This window comes from Echiichthys vipera (genome assembly GCF_963691815.1).
Source record: "Echiichthys vipera genome assembly, chromosome: 6".
NCBI lineage: Eukaryota > Metazoa > Chordata > Actinopteri > Perciformes > Trachinidae > Echiichthys > Echiichthys vipera.
Genome location: NC_139831.1, coordinates 682,792 through 699,650, shown reverse-complemented (window position 1 = coordinate 699,650; position 16,859 = coordinate 682,792). Strand labels below are relative to the sequence as shown.

Below are 16,859 nucleotides of genomic sequence, written 5' to 3'. Positions count from 1 at the left end.
TGAAGCAGCAAACACAGACGGCTCAGCCACTTCCTGTTCCCTGAAACTTACTTTCACTTTGAGTCTCTGTTCTTTAAAACTCTCGTTCAGTTTGTGGATTCAGCAGCTGGTTGGAGTGGTAGTGTCCCAGTGTTCCCAGTGTTCCCTCCTGTAGACGTCCTCTCTCAGTGGAAGTGCTGGTTTTAGTCTGAAGGTGAATCTATCGTCCGTCTCTCTGTCTGTGTGTGTGTGTGTGTGTGTGTGTGTGTTGCTGTCGTCTCAGCGAGGCAGAGTAAAAACCTGTTTCCTGGTTGGTGAGTCAGCTGATGGGTGGAGTTTTATGCAGTTGTCCCCATTTGACTCTGTATGTAAGTAGGTCATTCACACAAGAATGTGAGTTTCAGATGTGTATTAATGTGGATGGAACAGTCAAACAGTCAATATTAAAAAAAGAATCTGTAGAGTTCTGTAGAAAACTGTTGAACTTGGATGTTGAATCAGTTTTCGAGTCTAGAAAAGCGTCACTGACCTTCGATCGTTGTTGAGATTAATCCTTGTTTTAGCACATTTGTACTCCTCCACCAGGCTTGATATTGGCAGTGAAAGGGGTCCATTACCATACAGGCCTGTGGTGCTGAGGCATTTGTGTAGTCCCAGCCATTTCCTCACTTTCGCGTTCACCAATTGATCGAATTTTCAGTTTGATCAAGAGAAACGCCTCGACTCGATCAACAAGACAAAAGAAAGGTCAAGAGCCTGTCTTTGAACACAACGCCCTTTGCCGAGACAAAGGACGGCTAGGTGAACACTGTTCCCCCGCGTCTCACACCTTGGTGTGAAAACCACTCAGAGAGACCAGTTTCAGTTCCCATTGGTCGAGTCTGACCTATGACTGATGACATCACCGGAAGAAACAACAACGAGGTGATTACGGGGAAAAACAACACGAACGGGTGGTAGGAAAACAGGCGGGGATCCAGACAGGGGAACTAAAACAAAAGGAAACAATTAGAAACGAAAATACATCATGCGATTAAACAAGCATGAGCAAAAGGGACCAAAGACACGGTACCACGTAAATGCGAAAACAGTCTGGCGCCGAGTATGTCCCACATCCGGCTCTTTAAGCTGCAGGCGTTGATAGGGGAATCAGCAACAGCTGTGCAGGGCCACGCCTTCCAGCTCCAGACAAACACCACAGAAGGGAAGACACATGCATGGAAAAACAGACAGAGGGAGCACAAGCACACAAACACAAGCACAAAAGGAAGGAGGGGAGGACTGCCAGGAATGGAAACCTGACAGTACCCCCCCCCCCCCCCCCTCCAGGCGCTCCACAGGGCCTCCCAGAATGAGCCCGGGAAAAGTCCCTGATGAGAGAAGGGTCGAGGATCAGGGACCGAGAGACCCAGCTCCTCTCCTCAGGGCCATATCCTTCCCAGTGGACCAGGTACTGGAAGCCACGCCCTTTGCGTCACACGTCCAGGATAGAGCTGACCGTGAACGCTGGGTGGATGGGCGACGGTAGGCGGGCACAGTGTGTCCCGGGTCACAGGCTTCAACTAGGAGACATGGAATGGATCCGCAGAGATGCAGGGAGCTTGAGACGGACGGCACTAGGATTGATGACCGCCTCGACCTCGAAGGGACCAACGAAACAGGGAGAGAGCGTCTTGGAGGTGACATTCAGCGGAATGTCAAGGGAATTAAACCAAACCTTCTGACCTGGTCTGTATGTAGGAGCAAATCTCTGACTCCTGGGGGAAGTGAACTGGGGACCCCGGGAAGAGGAAGGAGAAGGCCTGCTGGATGACGATGAGAGGCCTTGCCTCGGTGCAGACCTGGACAAACTCCCGGGTATCCTTAGTCATGGTTCTCCACCAGAAGTGACGGTGAAGGAGAGAGAGGGTCCCTGTGACTCCGGGATGGCAGGCAGGTCAAGAGGAATGCCCCCGCTGGAGTACCTGGGAGCGAACACTGGCGGGAACAAACAGACGCCCCAGTAGACCACCGCCGGGGTCAGGGTCAGTGCGTTACGCTTCCCTAACCGTAGTCTCTATCTCCCAGGTGAGGGCGGCCATAACGCAGGAAGGGGGTATGATGTGGTCCGAACCGGCTTCGTCCTCTTCAGCTTGTCCAAACTGTCGGGACAGGACATCTGGTTTGACATTCTTGCTGCCTGGAATAAAGTCAAGGAGAAGTTAAATTGCCCAAAGAACAAAGCCCACCCAATTCAGTCTCTTGGTCATCTGAATGTACGACAAGTTCTTGTGGTCAGTCCAGACCACAAACGGAGTCTCTGCCCCCCCGACCAGTGTCACCACTCCTCTAAGGCCAACTTGACAGCCAGTAACTCACGATTCCCCACATATGTAGTTTCTCTCTGCCAGGGAGAGCTTCTTGGAGAAGAATGCAGAGGGATGAACCTTGTTGTCCTTTATAGCACGCCGCGACAAAGCTGCACCCACTCCCAGGTCCGAAGCGTCCACCCCCACAATGAACTGGCACCAAGGATCGGGCTGGACCAAAACAGGGGCGGAGGAGAAGCGCTTTCTTCAGAGCCTGAAACGCATCTTCAGCAGCATGTGACCACACAAAGGGAGTAGTAGGAAATGATAATATGGTCATCGGGGAATTAACCTGGCTGTAGTTTCGGATGAAACGACGATAGAAGTTAGCAAACCCCTGAAAATGTTGTCATTGTTTCCTGGAAGAAGGCGTCGGCCAACAAGTCACGGAGAACGTCATTTACTAATGTCTGGAAAACAGCAGGGGCATTAGTTAATGACAATTACTGACTATGGAATAATATAAATATTAGAGTTATGGGTCATTAGACATGAGATATGAAACGTTCAGGTCTAATTCAAACACATCAGATTCATCATTTCAGCTGAAGTTCATGGAGCGACAGAACGTGTAAGTTATCGCTGCTCTCGTCGAAGCCGCCAGACGCCATTAATGAAAACAGTGATGTGACCTCAGATCACAGGAGTTTGCTCCAACGCTGCCTCCATCACTTAGTTTGAGTTCAAGTGTTTGAAAGGGTTAGAAAACAAACAAATTTCATCTCCAGCCTCTTGTCCTGGATCAGGTCTCAGGGGCAGCAGCTCCAGCAGGGACCCCAAACTTCCCTTTCCCGGGCCACATTAACCAGCTCTAACTGGGGGATCCTGAGGCGTTCCCAGGCCAGTGTGGAGATCTAATCTCTCCACCTGGTCCTGGGTCTTCCCCGAGGCCTCCTCCCAGCTGGACGTGCCTGGAACACCTCCCTAGGGAGGCGCCCAGGGTTCATCCTTACCAGATGATCCTGAACCACCTCAACTGGCTCCTTTCAACGCAAAGGAGCAGCGACTCTTCTCCGAGTTTATGGTAGAACAATGTTATAAAAACAGAAAGGTCTACAAGAAGGAGTCAGCAGAGAGGTCTCACAGCAATCAAGGGGAATTTATTGACTCAAGTATTAACAAACTCATCACCGAGTTCCAAGATCCACAATACCAAAGTGTCTCTTAACAGAACTTCCCGTCTTATACCGATGTTCGTGTGCTGACAACGTTTGCACGCCCCATCAGGTCTTTCCAATAAACGCTCAGTACATTTACCATCAGTGGCGTCTACTTGGTGTCCACACGTCATCATGCCCAAATACTATGTCCCCAGTACAGTGACCTCGTCCTGTTTTACACTTTCTCAATCATGTTTCTTCCACATATCCCTCCTGTGATGGTTTTAACCCTCATTAAAGTGTTAACGTTAGAAATCAATTCACCATCCGCGGCTCATGCAGGTGAAAAACCTCCGGCCTTCATTTCGTCATCATTCTTGATCATCTCTTCATTCAGTGGAGTAGAAAAGTCCCGCATCGTCCCCATGGCCTCTGTTTTGACACACATAGATAACGGGCGACTGCGCCGGGCGCGAGCAACGGCTGCATTGATTTCCTCACGGTAATCTTTTAGCATGTGATGCAAATTAACCAGTGATAAAACATTTGTAAATGAAACTATAAAAAACTGTAAATGATTAAACTGTAACACTGTAAATTATAACTGCAATCATGATATAGTGTTATTACCTGTAAAACTATCAACTAAGTTATAAATGTAGTGTAAGCCTGAGCAACTGTGGATTAGCGTTGTGCAGTTGTGTTAAATCATGTTTTGATTAGAATAAAAATGAATCTTAATCTAACTGAGTATAATGACTGACTTTCCTGACTCTCAACTATGTGATCTGGTGATTATAACCATCTAATCTGTGTGTGTGTTTACACCCACCACACCATCTCCCTCCTGAAGTCACTATATGTGATTTACCTTGATTGTCTTATTACCATAAAGCCTGTAACTCTTCTCTAGTGTATGATTATGATGTAACCTTTATAATGCGACTAATCTTGGACAGCATACACATATGAAATACATGAACATTCTTCATTCATCATTCATTCATCTCAGCCTCTTGTCCCTGTCGGGGTCGTGGGGGGCTGGAGCCAATCCCAGCTGACATCGGGGGTGAGGCGGGGTCCACCCTGGACAGGACGCCAGTCTATCACAGGACACATAGAGACGAACAGAGACAGACAACCATTCACACCTACGGGTGATTTAGAGTCATCAATGAACCATAACACGTGCACGTCCTTGGACTGTGGGAGGAAACCGGAGAACCCGGAGGAAACCCACGCAGACACGGGGAGAACATGCAAACTCCGCACAGATAGGCCCAGGCCGGGATGCGAACCTGTAACCTTCTGAGGAGACAGTGCTAAACACTACACCACCGGTCATAAACATCGCCCATCATCAGTCCTGGAAGTCGCCGACTCCGCCAATACCAAGATTCAGTGGTGCAATATTTCAGCGTGAGAGGACGTCTCATGACACAGTCCTGATGAGCTCTCTCTCAGTTGGTTTGTGTCCATTTCAACATCCTCCTTCCTGCTCCGACAGAGAGAAAGAAAGAATCAGAAACCATGTAGAGATTCCAGAGTTCATCTGCCCTGGGTAGTGCTTCAGTTGACCAACTCCAGTTGAGCCTTTTGTAGTCTTGTTTCTTCCACTGCCCGCTTATACAACATTCCCTGGATCCACCTTTGCAGTATGGGTATGATGCAACAGCGTAGGGATGCTACAATAATTAACACTATGGAAATGATCGCAATAGCTTTTACACGTAACGCTCCCCACGCTCCGGCTATTGCTTCTAGTCCTCTCCACTCACGTGCGTCTCTGCCAGCAGTTTTAGTTATTTCAGCCCGCAGCTTCTTTGACTTGTTCATAGCTTTAATCTCATCTCGGCCTTAAACTCGTATGGAATTCCTCGTCCTCTAACATCCAAATACGCTTCCCTGTCCTCCATTAGACTTCTTCTCACTCGTGTCTTTTATTATCTACTTCCATGATCCATCAACACAACGCCTCTCACACTAGCGGCACGCATTTTACTGCCCCATGGTCCCACACTGACGCTCCTAACTTATCTGACATCCACGCACATTGTACTGGTAAATGTGAATATTCCTTTTTCCTTGAGAAGCCTCCTCACGCTGCTTTCCCCCCAAGATATCAGATCTCTCTTTCTTTGCTACCCATTTGTGTATTTTAACGTCTAAACCTTGTAATTGCATTTCAAGTTTCGGAGACAGCCCACCGCTCACTGTCTCATGATGTATTCAAACCCTTTTGCATTCTGAACTGTGTTGATCAGACCTCTTGATCGTACTACAGGATGTCTGGGCTGGTACCTGTGAGAAACAAGAGTGTGAAAAGACACCTTGAAGAGGGGGTCAAAGGATGTAATACACATTCAAGGGGTCGGGCTTTCCCTCAGGTACACATGTTCAAGTTTCCTGATGCTCACGGTCTTTCTTCATTTCCAACCGCTCGCATGTTGATTGACCCTTTCTTTGCAAAGAAAATAAAACTTTGTCAGCCGGCAAGAGTTTGTTATTTCATTCTTCACCAAGAGCAGAAACTTTCCACGACAATTGCACATAACTTGCCTACTTTCATCTTTGAGGATTTCTGAAATGGTCGCCTCTCTTCTTTCTGCCGAACCTTAATCTCCCTCTTGTTACCACCTCTGTCCTATGGTGTTCGGTCCCTTCTAACTTCTCTGGTACCTCTGCGTCCGTCACCCTTCCTACATTTATGTCTCCCCGTATAGCACTCATTTGGGTTTGTCCAGTTATTTTCATAAAGGCTTTGTGGTCATAATTTGGGTCCTATTGTTAACTTGTATTGTCAGTTCCTGCCCTTTAATTATGCTGATCTGACACTGATCTAACCCCCATCAGCTGCCTTCTTCTCCTCCGTCTATACCACACAGGTTTGTCTCCCCCACTTTCAAATGCACAATGTACTCATGTTTCTGATCTCATTCATTCATTCATCTTCAACCGCTTATCCCGGGGTCGGGGTCGCGGGGGGCTGGAGCCGATCCCAGCTGACATCGGGCGTGAGGCGGGGTCCACCCTGGACAGGACGCCAGTCTATAACAGGACACATAGAGACGAACAGAGACAGACAACCATTCACACCTACGGGTGATTTAGAGTCATCAATGAACCAAACACCTGCACGTCTTTGGACTGTGGGAGGAAACCGGAGAACCCGGAGAAAACCCACGCAGACACGGGGACAACATGCAAACTCCACACAGAAGGGCCCCAGCAGGGATTCAAACCAGGAACCCTCTCGCTGTGAGGCGACAGTGCTACCCACTACACTTTCTGATCTGGCCTTGTAAATCGCTCTGGACGTAATATTTTTATCTTCCCAAAGTTGCAAGACTCTGACTTTTCTTTCGCATTTTTATGCTTTCCTGCGTTAGACGCTCAAATGGGTTTGTACATTTATTTCTATCTGACAATGCTGGCAGGTGGCACAGAGCGTTTAGTTTTGCATCATACTCATCTGTTTTAGACTGGTGGATCCCCGTCTGGGGCTAGATCGCCTTTTCCTCGTCTCTGACTCCTTCTTTCTGTGGGCTCTCGCTTGTCGGTACCTGGCTCGGCACGGTTCTGCTCTCCACAGTCATCATACTCTGAACACACAGAGTCAGTTTTACCACATTTCTCATGTCCCATTTCTGCCGTTGGGTTCCCTTCATCCTTGACTCGCGTTTTTGTGCAGTGGTTCAGATGATACCGCGTGGTGCTCCCTTCGACCTAACACCAACAAACCGTCTTGTGAACAATACCCCTTGTTCACTCATTGTTGGTGGCTGGGGAACCTCTGGCCACTGTTGGTATTCTCCATTTGTCTGTCTGTCCTGTGCTCCTTCATTGTATACATCTATGTCTTCCTCCAAGTCTTGTATTTGGGATCGATTCAATTCTCTGTGTAGGTCAGTGACTGCAGTATCCAGGTTCTGCCAGTAGGACTGTCCTTCTTTGCTTGCATCTAGGTCCTTGTAGCAGTCCAATATGGATGTCCTTTTCCCTGTGCTACAGGATTTTGGCACCAGGCCTAATTGGCAATTAGCTTCTTTTGGAGTTTGGTCCGTGTTGTCGCTCACACCTTGTATCTGTGTTATCATACTGTCGGGGGTCCTGGTGTGCGAGTCGCGTACAGGGCCGTGTGTCGCCACTGTTGTTGGTGTTTGTGCCTTGAGCAGGTCAAAGTCTCCAGTAAATTTGACCGTGCCAGCTAGGCTGGGGTAGATTCCTGCAGCCTGCTGTTTGAACGCCTCTTTTTTCATTTGACTGGGATTTATCACGTTCTCTCTGAATTCTTTCTTTCACCTTCTGTTTTGAACAAGTTCAACATTTTTAATTCAAGCTCTCTTTTTCCTTTCCTTTTTTTACTCCCATCTTTTGGTTTGTAGTATTTTATTTGTCCCTCCATGTCCTCGCAGGCTCCAGCTTTAAATGTGCCCTCCTTCGGCCACGGTGCAGGCATTTTTCCCGTGCGCTTTGCCCATTTCTTTGCTAATCTTTGGATATCCTTAATGTATTCTGGGTATTTGGCCCCCGTTATCTCAATTGGTCCTGAATCCATTGTTGTGTTGCTGAGTTATTATGGCAATGCTAATATTTGATAGCACTTTTGCAGAGGTGAATGCTATTTCTATGTTGTACTGTCAGTAAGTTTAGGCCTAGCTTACCTTGGTTATGCAAAGCTTGTCTTTAGTGGTATTTGAAATCAATTGAACCGTTAATTATTTAGCTTCAATGCTAGCTAGTTTAGCCTTAGCTATATTGGTTATGTTTAGCTAGGCTATGGCAGTACCCACAGTCTAATTTCATATGCTAGTTTTGTTTGTTTTTATGCTAATTAGCTTAGCCTTAGCTATGCTAGTTATGCTAAGCTCGTCTATGGTTATACCCAAAGTTTAATTTAATGTGCTAGGTTTTTAGCTCAATGCTAATTTAGTGGCGTCTACTTTGTGTCCAGACGTCATCGTGCCCAAATACACTTCTATTGTCTTCTAAACCGAATGTTCTTCTCAGGCCTCTGTCCCAAGTACACGGTGACCTCGCCCTGTCATTCACTTTCTCAATCATGTTTTCTTCCACAAGCACAAGATCTTCTTCTTCTAGTTCTGTTGTTCTACACTCACAGAGACCTTCACTGGTAAAACCTTCACTTCTTTATTAGTGCCAATGAGTGGAAACAGTCTCTCAGTGAAAGTGTGTGTGAAGGTGTGTATGTGTGTGTTGGTGTCAGGATCAGAGAACCACAGTTTTCCTCTGTTCCAGTCCAGGTTCACTCTGATCCTCTGGAACCACTTCTTTAATCCGAGAACAGTGTTTGGACCTGATGGGGAGAATATTCTGTATTTACCTTTATAGAAACGAAGTCTCCATAATCCAGACCCTATGTCTTCCTTCCTATGGACAGACTCTGATAACACTCCCAGAGCCCAGTCCTCACTGTCTCCAACCTCGACCTCCCAGCTGTGAGTCCCTGAGTCAAAGCCCTCAGAGCCCAGGACAAACCAGTTATAATCAAACCTCTCTGGATTCTCAGGAAGCTGCTGTCTCTCTCCTCGTCTCACTCCGGTCAGATCTTCAGACAGGATGAGTTCTGAACCAGCAGTGTTTGGGTTCAGAACCACAGGAGTGTAGGAGACCACGTCCTTCATCTTGTTCCAGATGTTGAAGGTCAGGTTGCCCAGGTGTTTGGCCTCGTCTATCAGCGCTCCTGAGAGCAGCTGTGGATCCTCCAGCAGGGGGCGCTGCCGGACTCGCTCCACTGCAGCCTTGTAGTTGTGCAGGAATGAGACGTCTCCAGCTCTCAGCTCCTCCTCTGTGGCTCTGACTGTGTCTGAAAGAGCTGCGATCTCTCTGCTCAGAGCCTCCGTCTTCTCCTTCATCCTCCGACTCTTCTGCTCTTCTTCCTCCCTCAGTGCAGCCATCCTGGCCTCCTCTTCCTCTTCTAGAAACTGGTGAAGCTTCTTAAACTGCTCCTTAATCTGCGTCTCTGTGCGTCGGGCCTGGACCTTCACGTGTTCTGCTGTTCGATCACACTCGTCTTTAACTCGTTCAAAAACCTTTAACTTCTCCTTTACGGGCTCCAGAGTTTCCTGAAGCTCCTTCCTGTGTTGTCGTGAAGCTTCATCGATGGGTCTGAATCTGTGTCTGGTGTGTTTTTCTGAGTCTCTGCAGACGACACACACCGGCTGCTGATGGTCCAGACAGAAGAGTTTGAGTTTCTCAGAGTGCAGACTGCAGAGAGCCTCTGACGACCTCTGATCTCTCTCCTGCAGGAAAGTCTCACACAGGTTCTTTAAAGACAAGTTAGGGAACGGCTCCTTTGAAGATCTTCTCTTACAAAGTGGACACTCTCGTGTTGGTTTGCCTCTCCACCAGCTCTTTACACAGTCTCTACAGAAGCTGTGGCTGCATGACAGAACAACAGGATCTTTAAAGACTTCATGACAGACAGAACAGCAGAGATCTTCCTCTAATCTTGAAGCCATTTTGTCTCTGAGTGAAGCAGCAAACACAGACGGCTCAGCCACTCCCTGTTCCCTGAAACTTACTTTCACTTTGAGTCTCTGTTTTTTAAAACTCTCGTTCAGTTTGTGGATTCAGCAGCTGGTTGGAGTGGTAGTGTCCCAGTGTTCCCAGTGTTCCCTCCTGTAGACGTCCTCTCTCAGTGGAAGTGCTGGTTTTAGTCTGAAGGTGAATCTATCGTCCGTCTCTCAGTGTGTGTGTGTGTGTGTGTGTGTGTGTGTGTGTGTGTGTGTGTGTGTGTGTGTGTGTGTGTGTGTGTGTGTGTGTGTGTGTTACTGTCGTCTCAGCGAGGCAGAGTAACAACCTGTTCTCCTGGTTGGTGAGTCAGCTGATGGGTGGAGTTTTATGCAGTTGTCCCCATTTGACTCTGTATGTAAGTAGGTCATTCACACAAGACTGTGAGTTTCAGATGTGTATTAATGTGGATGGACAAGTAAAACAGTCAATTGGAACAAAATAGATTATTTTTGAGCTTGCGACGGACGGTTCCCTGCAGAAGTTCAGCACGTTGAACTCTGGGCTGCGGCTGCTTCATCCCACGACCATGCGGCGGTCTATTCAGAGGATGGTTGATGAGGTTCAAAGCAGCTGTGCTCAACATTCAGATCCTTAATGAAGCAGGAAACCAGTGTTTTCTATGTAAAGATACAGTGGAGTCACCTTTCACCTTTAAACTGGGATTCATCAGTCGATATGTTCAGCTGGTATTTCCTGATCCAATCATAAAAGACGTGACGCTACCATCGGTTCGTGAAATACTGTCCTGGAGCCTCTTACGTTCCACTGATACTCCACAGATGATTTGTTCATTTCTGGATAAACGTGAATTTTCAGTTTGATCAAGAGAAAGGCCTCGACTCGATCAACAAGACAAAAGAGAGGCCAAGAGCCTGTCTTTGAACACAAGGCCCTTTGCCGAGACAAAGGACGGCCAGGTGAACACTGTTGCCCCTCATCTCACACCTGGGTATGAAAACCACCCAGAGAGACCAGTTTCAGCTCCCATTGGTCAAGTCTGACCTATGACTGATGACATCACCAGGTGGAACCGCCTCGAGTAAACAGGGGATCGGTACAAAGGCGTAAGTGCCTTCCTCTCCCCGTTAACTACTGGGTTCACATCGTACAAACCGACTACCACTCTTTAAACTGCAACTTCAGATTGCAAAGATTCAAACAACCCGTTAACATGCTTTCTTTGTTCAAAAGGAACAAAGGAATGCATTCCTCCTTGCATGCACCATCCACTCACTCAAACACACACACTTTGTCTTGATTATTTGGGTTCTTGGTGCCCCGTGTGAGGTGGCTCTACACTCGTGTTTGGCTTTTACGATGTCCCCATCTTGGTTTTTTGGAGCCACAAGTATTCAAATCTAGATGAGAGGGTGGAGCTAAGTTAGCCACTAGTGCTAGCTCAGTTAGCAAAGTACAAAACTAAACAGCTGAATCCTTTGTGTCTTTTAGTTCAACCAATCGCTAAAGACATTTTTAGAAAGTGACCAAAATGTTACAGAAAAGTGAAAACACACTGTGAGGGGGTCAAAGTCCTGAGACTTTAACACAAACAACAAACAAAAACAAGTTCACTTGATCTGTTTTAATGTCCACAGTTGCCGTGGATACACATTACTAAATCTCTGTCCTGGTTGACAGGTGGCTGTGTAGCCCCGCCCTAAAGCCTCCCCTGTTTATGGTCTATTTGACTCTAAATGGACCATCACTGACTAAATGAACATCATGCTGTAGTGAAGAAGACTTGAAACTAGAGACTGAGACATGAACCCATTAGGAAAATGTTTACTGAGGGAATAATCCAAGAGAGAAGTTTAGGCTCATTTTCTCATTGACTTCTATACAATCACACTTCTTTATGGAGCTTTAAGGTACTTCATCATGGATATGTCCATCTTTATGATACAGTTTTTGGATGAGAGTAGATTTTAGGGGGCATCTTCTCCCATCTTAGTCTGAAAACCCACCTGGATGAAACTAAACACGTTCTCTCCTCACAGAAGGAAATCGAGGATCTGAAATCCCAGCTGAGAAACATCAACATGGAGACCATGAACACCAAGCAGCTGCAGGTCAGACTGGAGCAGACAAAGAAAGTGAACATGGCCTTACAACAGGAAGTGGAGGAGATGAAAGGGCAGCTCCGCGTTGAACGACAGCTGTGTGCATCGGCTGAGAGCAACCTTCAGACGATCTGTCATTGGCACAAAGTGCAGCTCTTGGATACAGAGATCGCAGAGTTCGAGGCTCGCTCGAAAGCAGAGCAGCTGGAGAAAGATCTTGCGTCTGAGAGGGCCGAAGCTCAAGCGCTGCAGAGAAAACTGAGCGAGACGGAAGAAGAAGCTCACAGGGCGGTGGAAAGGTGCCGGGCTTCTCATCGAGCCCAGCTGGACGAGCACAGGGCGAACGTCAACAAGATCATCGCCACCCTGAAAAGGGTGAAGGGCGGGCTGGAGGCCGAGCACCGCCGCTTGAAGCAGGAGATCGCCTCCCTCCAGGAATCCAACGCCTCCCGCCAACAGAAACATGAGGATTATAAACTCGTGGCTGCTCTGATGGAGACCAAGCAGCTGAAATGACCAGCGAGAGAAGTCTTGACACCGGGAAAAGCTGGAAAAGTGGGGGTCCAGGAAAAAGATGACAAGGAAAAGTTCAATTAAACGTTTTAAACAGCATTAGTATCTTTGCAGGGGGTATGCTAATGATGGTAGAGGCACTTATTGAAGAGGTCCAAGTGTCCTGGAAGACTTTGAAGTCTCGGACAAATGAGAGAAAAAACACTCAATAGTTTATTGAGCTTAAAAACTTTTGATAGGAAGCTAAAGAACGACACCATCTAAGCAGCATACGTTTATAACTTGTTTGAAAGTTAGCTACCGCTTGATGGATTTATGGTCACCACTCGTATCTCAGGGTTTTTTGTAATTGGATTGGAGGATTTTCACATTCTTTATTAATTGGTTGTCTCTCCACATTGTCATCTGTTGCATGTCTTGAGGCTGGTCTCGTCTTTTCAGAGAGCCAGGATTTCACATCCTCAACAAATCCTTTGTTGTATTTATTGATGCTTGCAAACCAGACTGTTTGTTTTTCCTTTTCAACGTCAGGTATTATTTCCATCAGTGATGCATGCAGGGAAGTTGCTTCCCTGTGCGATTGCATCTAAGGGCGTGATCACACTGTCCTTTTGGCCGCGGCCAAAACCGTTTTTTCAGCTAAAGCCTAGTACCTTTAAGCCATGCGAGTGCACCCGCTCCGCGCTCAACTGCGGCCAGCGGACCGTCCACGGCCCGCTTGAAAGAGGTGGGCTTTAGCGGAGCCGTTTGCACATGTACGAGCACAAGCGTGCGCACGTGTACGAGCACGAGCACGAGCCCTACGGCAGTAGCGTTATGTCCGCCTGTTCGGACATGTAAATAGAAGGACGGACCATTCGCGGACATTTCAAACAATGGCGGTGAAAGGTTCACGTTGGTGTGATGCGGAGGTGGAGTGTTTACTGCAGATTTGGTCGGATGAAAATATTCAAAAACAGTCGACAAGACGCACAAAAACTCCGAGGTCTACGGAAAGATCTGGAAACAAAGCCACACACACGCGATCAATGCCTGTGACGTGTTACGGCGTGATGGCGTATGGACAGCAAGAAGCATTGGCCGAGGCCCAGGTAGTGTGAGTACAAACGGGGCTTGGGCGCGGGGGGGAGAGGGAGGGGGGACAAGGACCCTAAAGTCCGGGTCGTGGTCCGGGAGGACAGTGTGAGCAGACCCTAAATGTCCAGTTGACTTTGCACCTGTGAAACATTGTCATCATTCTCCATAAGCTCCTTTAAAGCTTTGATGACACCTTTTATTCGCTTCACTCTTGCTTGTTGTTCCTTTTGAAACGTCTCAATTTTACACACCAAACCCTTTTCAGTGAGAATGATTTTCCTTTTGACAATTTCATTGTTATCAGTTTCATTTGAGCCAATCTTCGACCCATTCACATGTGAACCAGCCTTTGATCCACTCATGTTGACATCCAGCATAAAACATTCAAAGGGCTTGCGTCACAATCCACCTCCAACTTGATTCCATCACAAATCTGACTACACACAAGAACAATCCAATACTGACATGAAGTCGACAGTCCACACTAATGTCAGCTTGAGCATCACCAGTCAATGCATGAAACATCCAACTTCACTCCTTTAATGTGCACAAAACAAGCGATCCACTTTTCCACAGGGTCGTTCAATCCTTGAGCAATACGGCAAGAATGACATCAAACAGCAGCCGCAGCATCCGTGTGCATCCAATATGCATTAGCAACCAGCATCAACTGCATCCAGGCGAGGCTTAAACTTTGCAGTATTGAGAAGCTGATTTCAACATACCGTGGCTTGAGCTGCGCTTCCGTCACTTCTATCAGATTTACTCACGGTCACCGTGGAAAGTGGCTGAGTGGTCCATTGTTTTAAGTGCATCCACTCAGCTGAGCATCAACCGTTGTCGGATATGCAGCCGGATTTCTGTTGACTTTGTATCGTGACCATCAAAAAACCAAATGAGTCCCTGAGAGGGGAACACAGGGATCTGTCCGACGCGCTTTATCCAAAGAGGAAACGTGAAGCCGTCACTGCAGTTTGTGGGTGTTTGTACTTTGTACAGTTTAAGGATAAACTTGCAGCAACTGACTTTATGATTGTAAGAAGTTTAAGCGGTCAACAGAAATGTGAGCACCCTGCCTCTCCACTCTCATGTGCATCAAGCAAACAATTCCCCAGTGAGACACAGGTGGCATTCATCAAGCAATCAGTCAGCTCCAGTGACGCACACACACACACACACACACACGTACACACACACACACACACACACCCTTGACTCCGCCCCCACATAGACACACCTCCAGACACACATTACCTCCTAGTGACAAGCAGCACATCCATGCAGCTACAGTGCATAGAATGATAAAAAATGAGGTAGCTAAATATCTATATAGTTATATTTCTAGAATACTGAACACACACAGCTGCTCCACAAGGAGAAGTGCGACTGATTTAGTGGTGTTTACATTTAAAAGTTGCTCTTTTTTATATTCAGCGGCAGTTTTATGGAATGGGTTACCGACCGATCTGAAGACAACGGGTTCTCTAGTGGGTTTCAAACATGGTTGAGTGTCAGACAGTCATAAGATGGTGCTATGTGTGTATATGTGTATGTGTGTATGTGTTTGATTGAATTGTGTTGTTTCATTTCCTTCCTACACTATCATATACATTGCATTTGACACACACGCACACTCTCACACATCACTCTCACACACTTACAAATGCAAACACTACGAAGGGACCGCGATGGAAATAAGCCCTTGGGCTTTTTTGTGTTCTCCTTTTGTCCTGATGCACTTTTGTATTCCTGCCCTTGTGCTTATGACAATAAAGAATTTCAATCAATCAATCAGACTCTCGAGGGCGACATGGTGGTGTAGTGGTCAGAACTGTCACCTCACAGCGAGAGGGTAGCTGTATCGTAGCTGCTGTTGCCACGACTCATCATTGATCATGTTTGCCTCCATAATTATTATCATTTTCATATTCTGTCACCTCAGCTGTGCTTGTTTCTAATATTCTGCTGTTTTAACTGTTATAACATATGAGTCATATTCACATTACTATAAATATTTTTATAGTTACTGGAAGTGTCTCTCTGTCCATCTGTCCGTCTTCTCTCTCTCTCTCTCTCTCCTTCTCTTCCTCTCTCCGGTGCAGACGGATGTCCGTCTTCTCTCTCTCTCTCTCCTTCACTTCCTCTCTCTGGTGCAGACAGATGTCCGTCCTCCACAGAGCTGGGTCTGTCTGTCGTTCCTGTCTGTTGTAGTGAAGGTTTTCAACGCCACCGTACTCTACGGGGGAATTGTTGGGTCTCTGTAAATCATAAATAAGTCACAGAGTGTGGTCTTTACCTACTCTGTAAAGTGTCCTGAGATCACTTTGGTTATGATTTGACACTGTAAATAAAATTGAATTGAATTTAATTGATACAAACAAAACACTCGTAATGATCCGATTTATTTCGCAGCTTTTTATTGAAGTCAAGCCAAAAACCAAAAAAAGGGGAAACAAACAAACTGCTGGATTAAAATCCAACCAAGAAAAGATGGAAGAAGTTTTTACGCGTAAGAAGCCGAAAACACAACAAAGCAGGAAGAATCTCTCTCATACAGACTCCTGGTAAAACACTGGTCAAAGTGCTCGTGCGTAAAGAAAACCAGCCGTCAAAACACTGATAAATGTTGTTTTTGTTGGCAATATAAACCCATAACTCCAAGAAAGATAAAGACAACATGGTCCAATGTTTCACATCTTTAAAGAGTAACACAGTGTGACAGTGATCAGGCTTTTCAAAGGCAGGACGCACACAGTGATCATCGTTGTGTGACTGTTTATGGACGTGTCAAACATTTCACCAGCATTTAAAACATTTATGACCTAAATTCACGAGGCCTAAACAAATTAGCATCGCTGCTCCGTCGCTAACCGTAACAACATCGATGACTTTTGAGCAAACGGCTAAAAAGTCCCAAAATGGCGGAAGCTTTAACATTAGCACAGTTTCTCTGCTGGAGTGTAAAATGCAAACAAGAGCTATCTGTTGGTGTTTAGCTAACTGATAAGCTAACGTCATGAGATATGTTTCCCAGCTAGTGCCATACTGTTACCGGATAGCTACGACACGATCAGTTAGCTCCTCAGAAACGATAGCCTGTCAGCTAACCAAGTCCAAGTTGTCCCTGACTTTCAAACGGACACACAGAAGATTTTTGCTTAGTCACTGTTAGCAACAATAGCAACCGCATGAGGCTTTACATTAAAAAAAAATATATATATAACATTTTTACCACTAGTGGAGCT

At 46.5% G+C, this 16,859-nt stretch overlaps 1 protein-coding gene across 1 annotated transcript; it reads right to left on the bottom strand.

The window, feature by feature from the left end:
• Positions 1 to 8,523: 8,523 nt before the first annotated feature.
• On the bottom strand, positions 8,524 to 9,918 carry LOC310947924 (nuclear factor 7, ovary-like; the record flags this gene model as incomplete). Its single annotated transcript, XM_083914899.1, has 1 exon — positions 8,524 to 9,918. The coding sequence occupies exon 1, from the start codon at positions 9,907 to 9,909 to the stop codon at positions 8,524 to 8,526; it is 1,386 nt and encodes a 461-aa protein (XP_083771025.1). The 5' UTR covers positions 9,910 to 9,918.
• Positions 9,919 to 16,859: the final 6,941 nt, after the last annotated feature.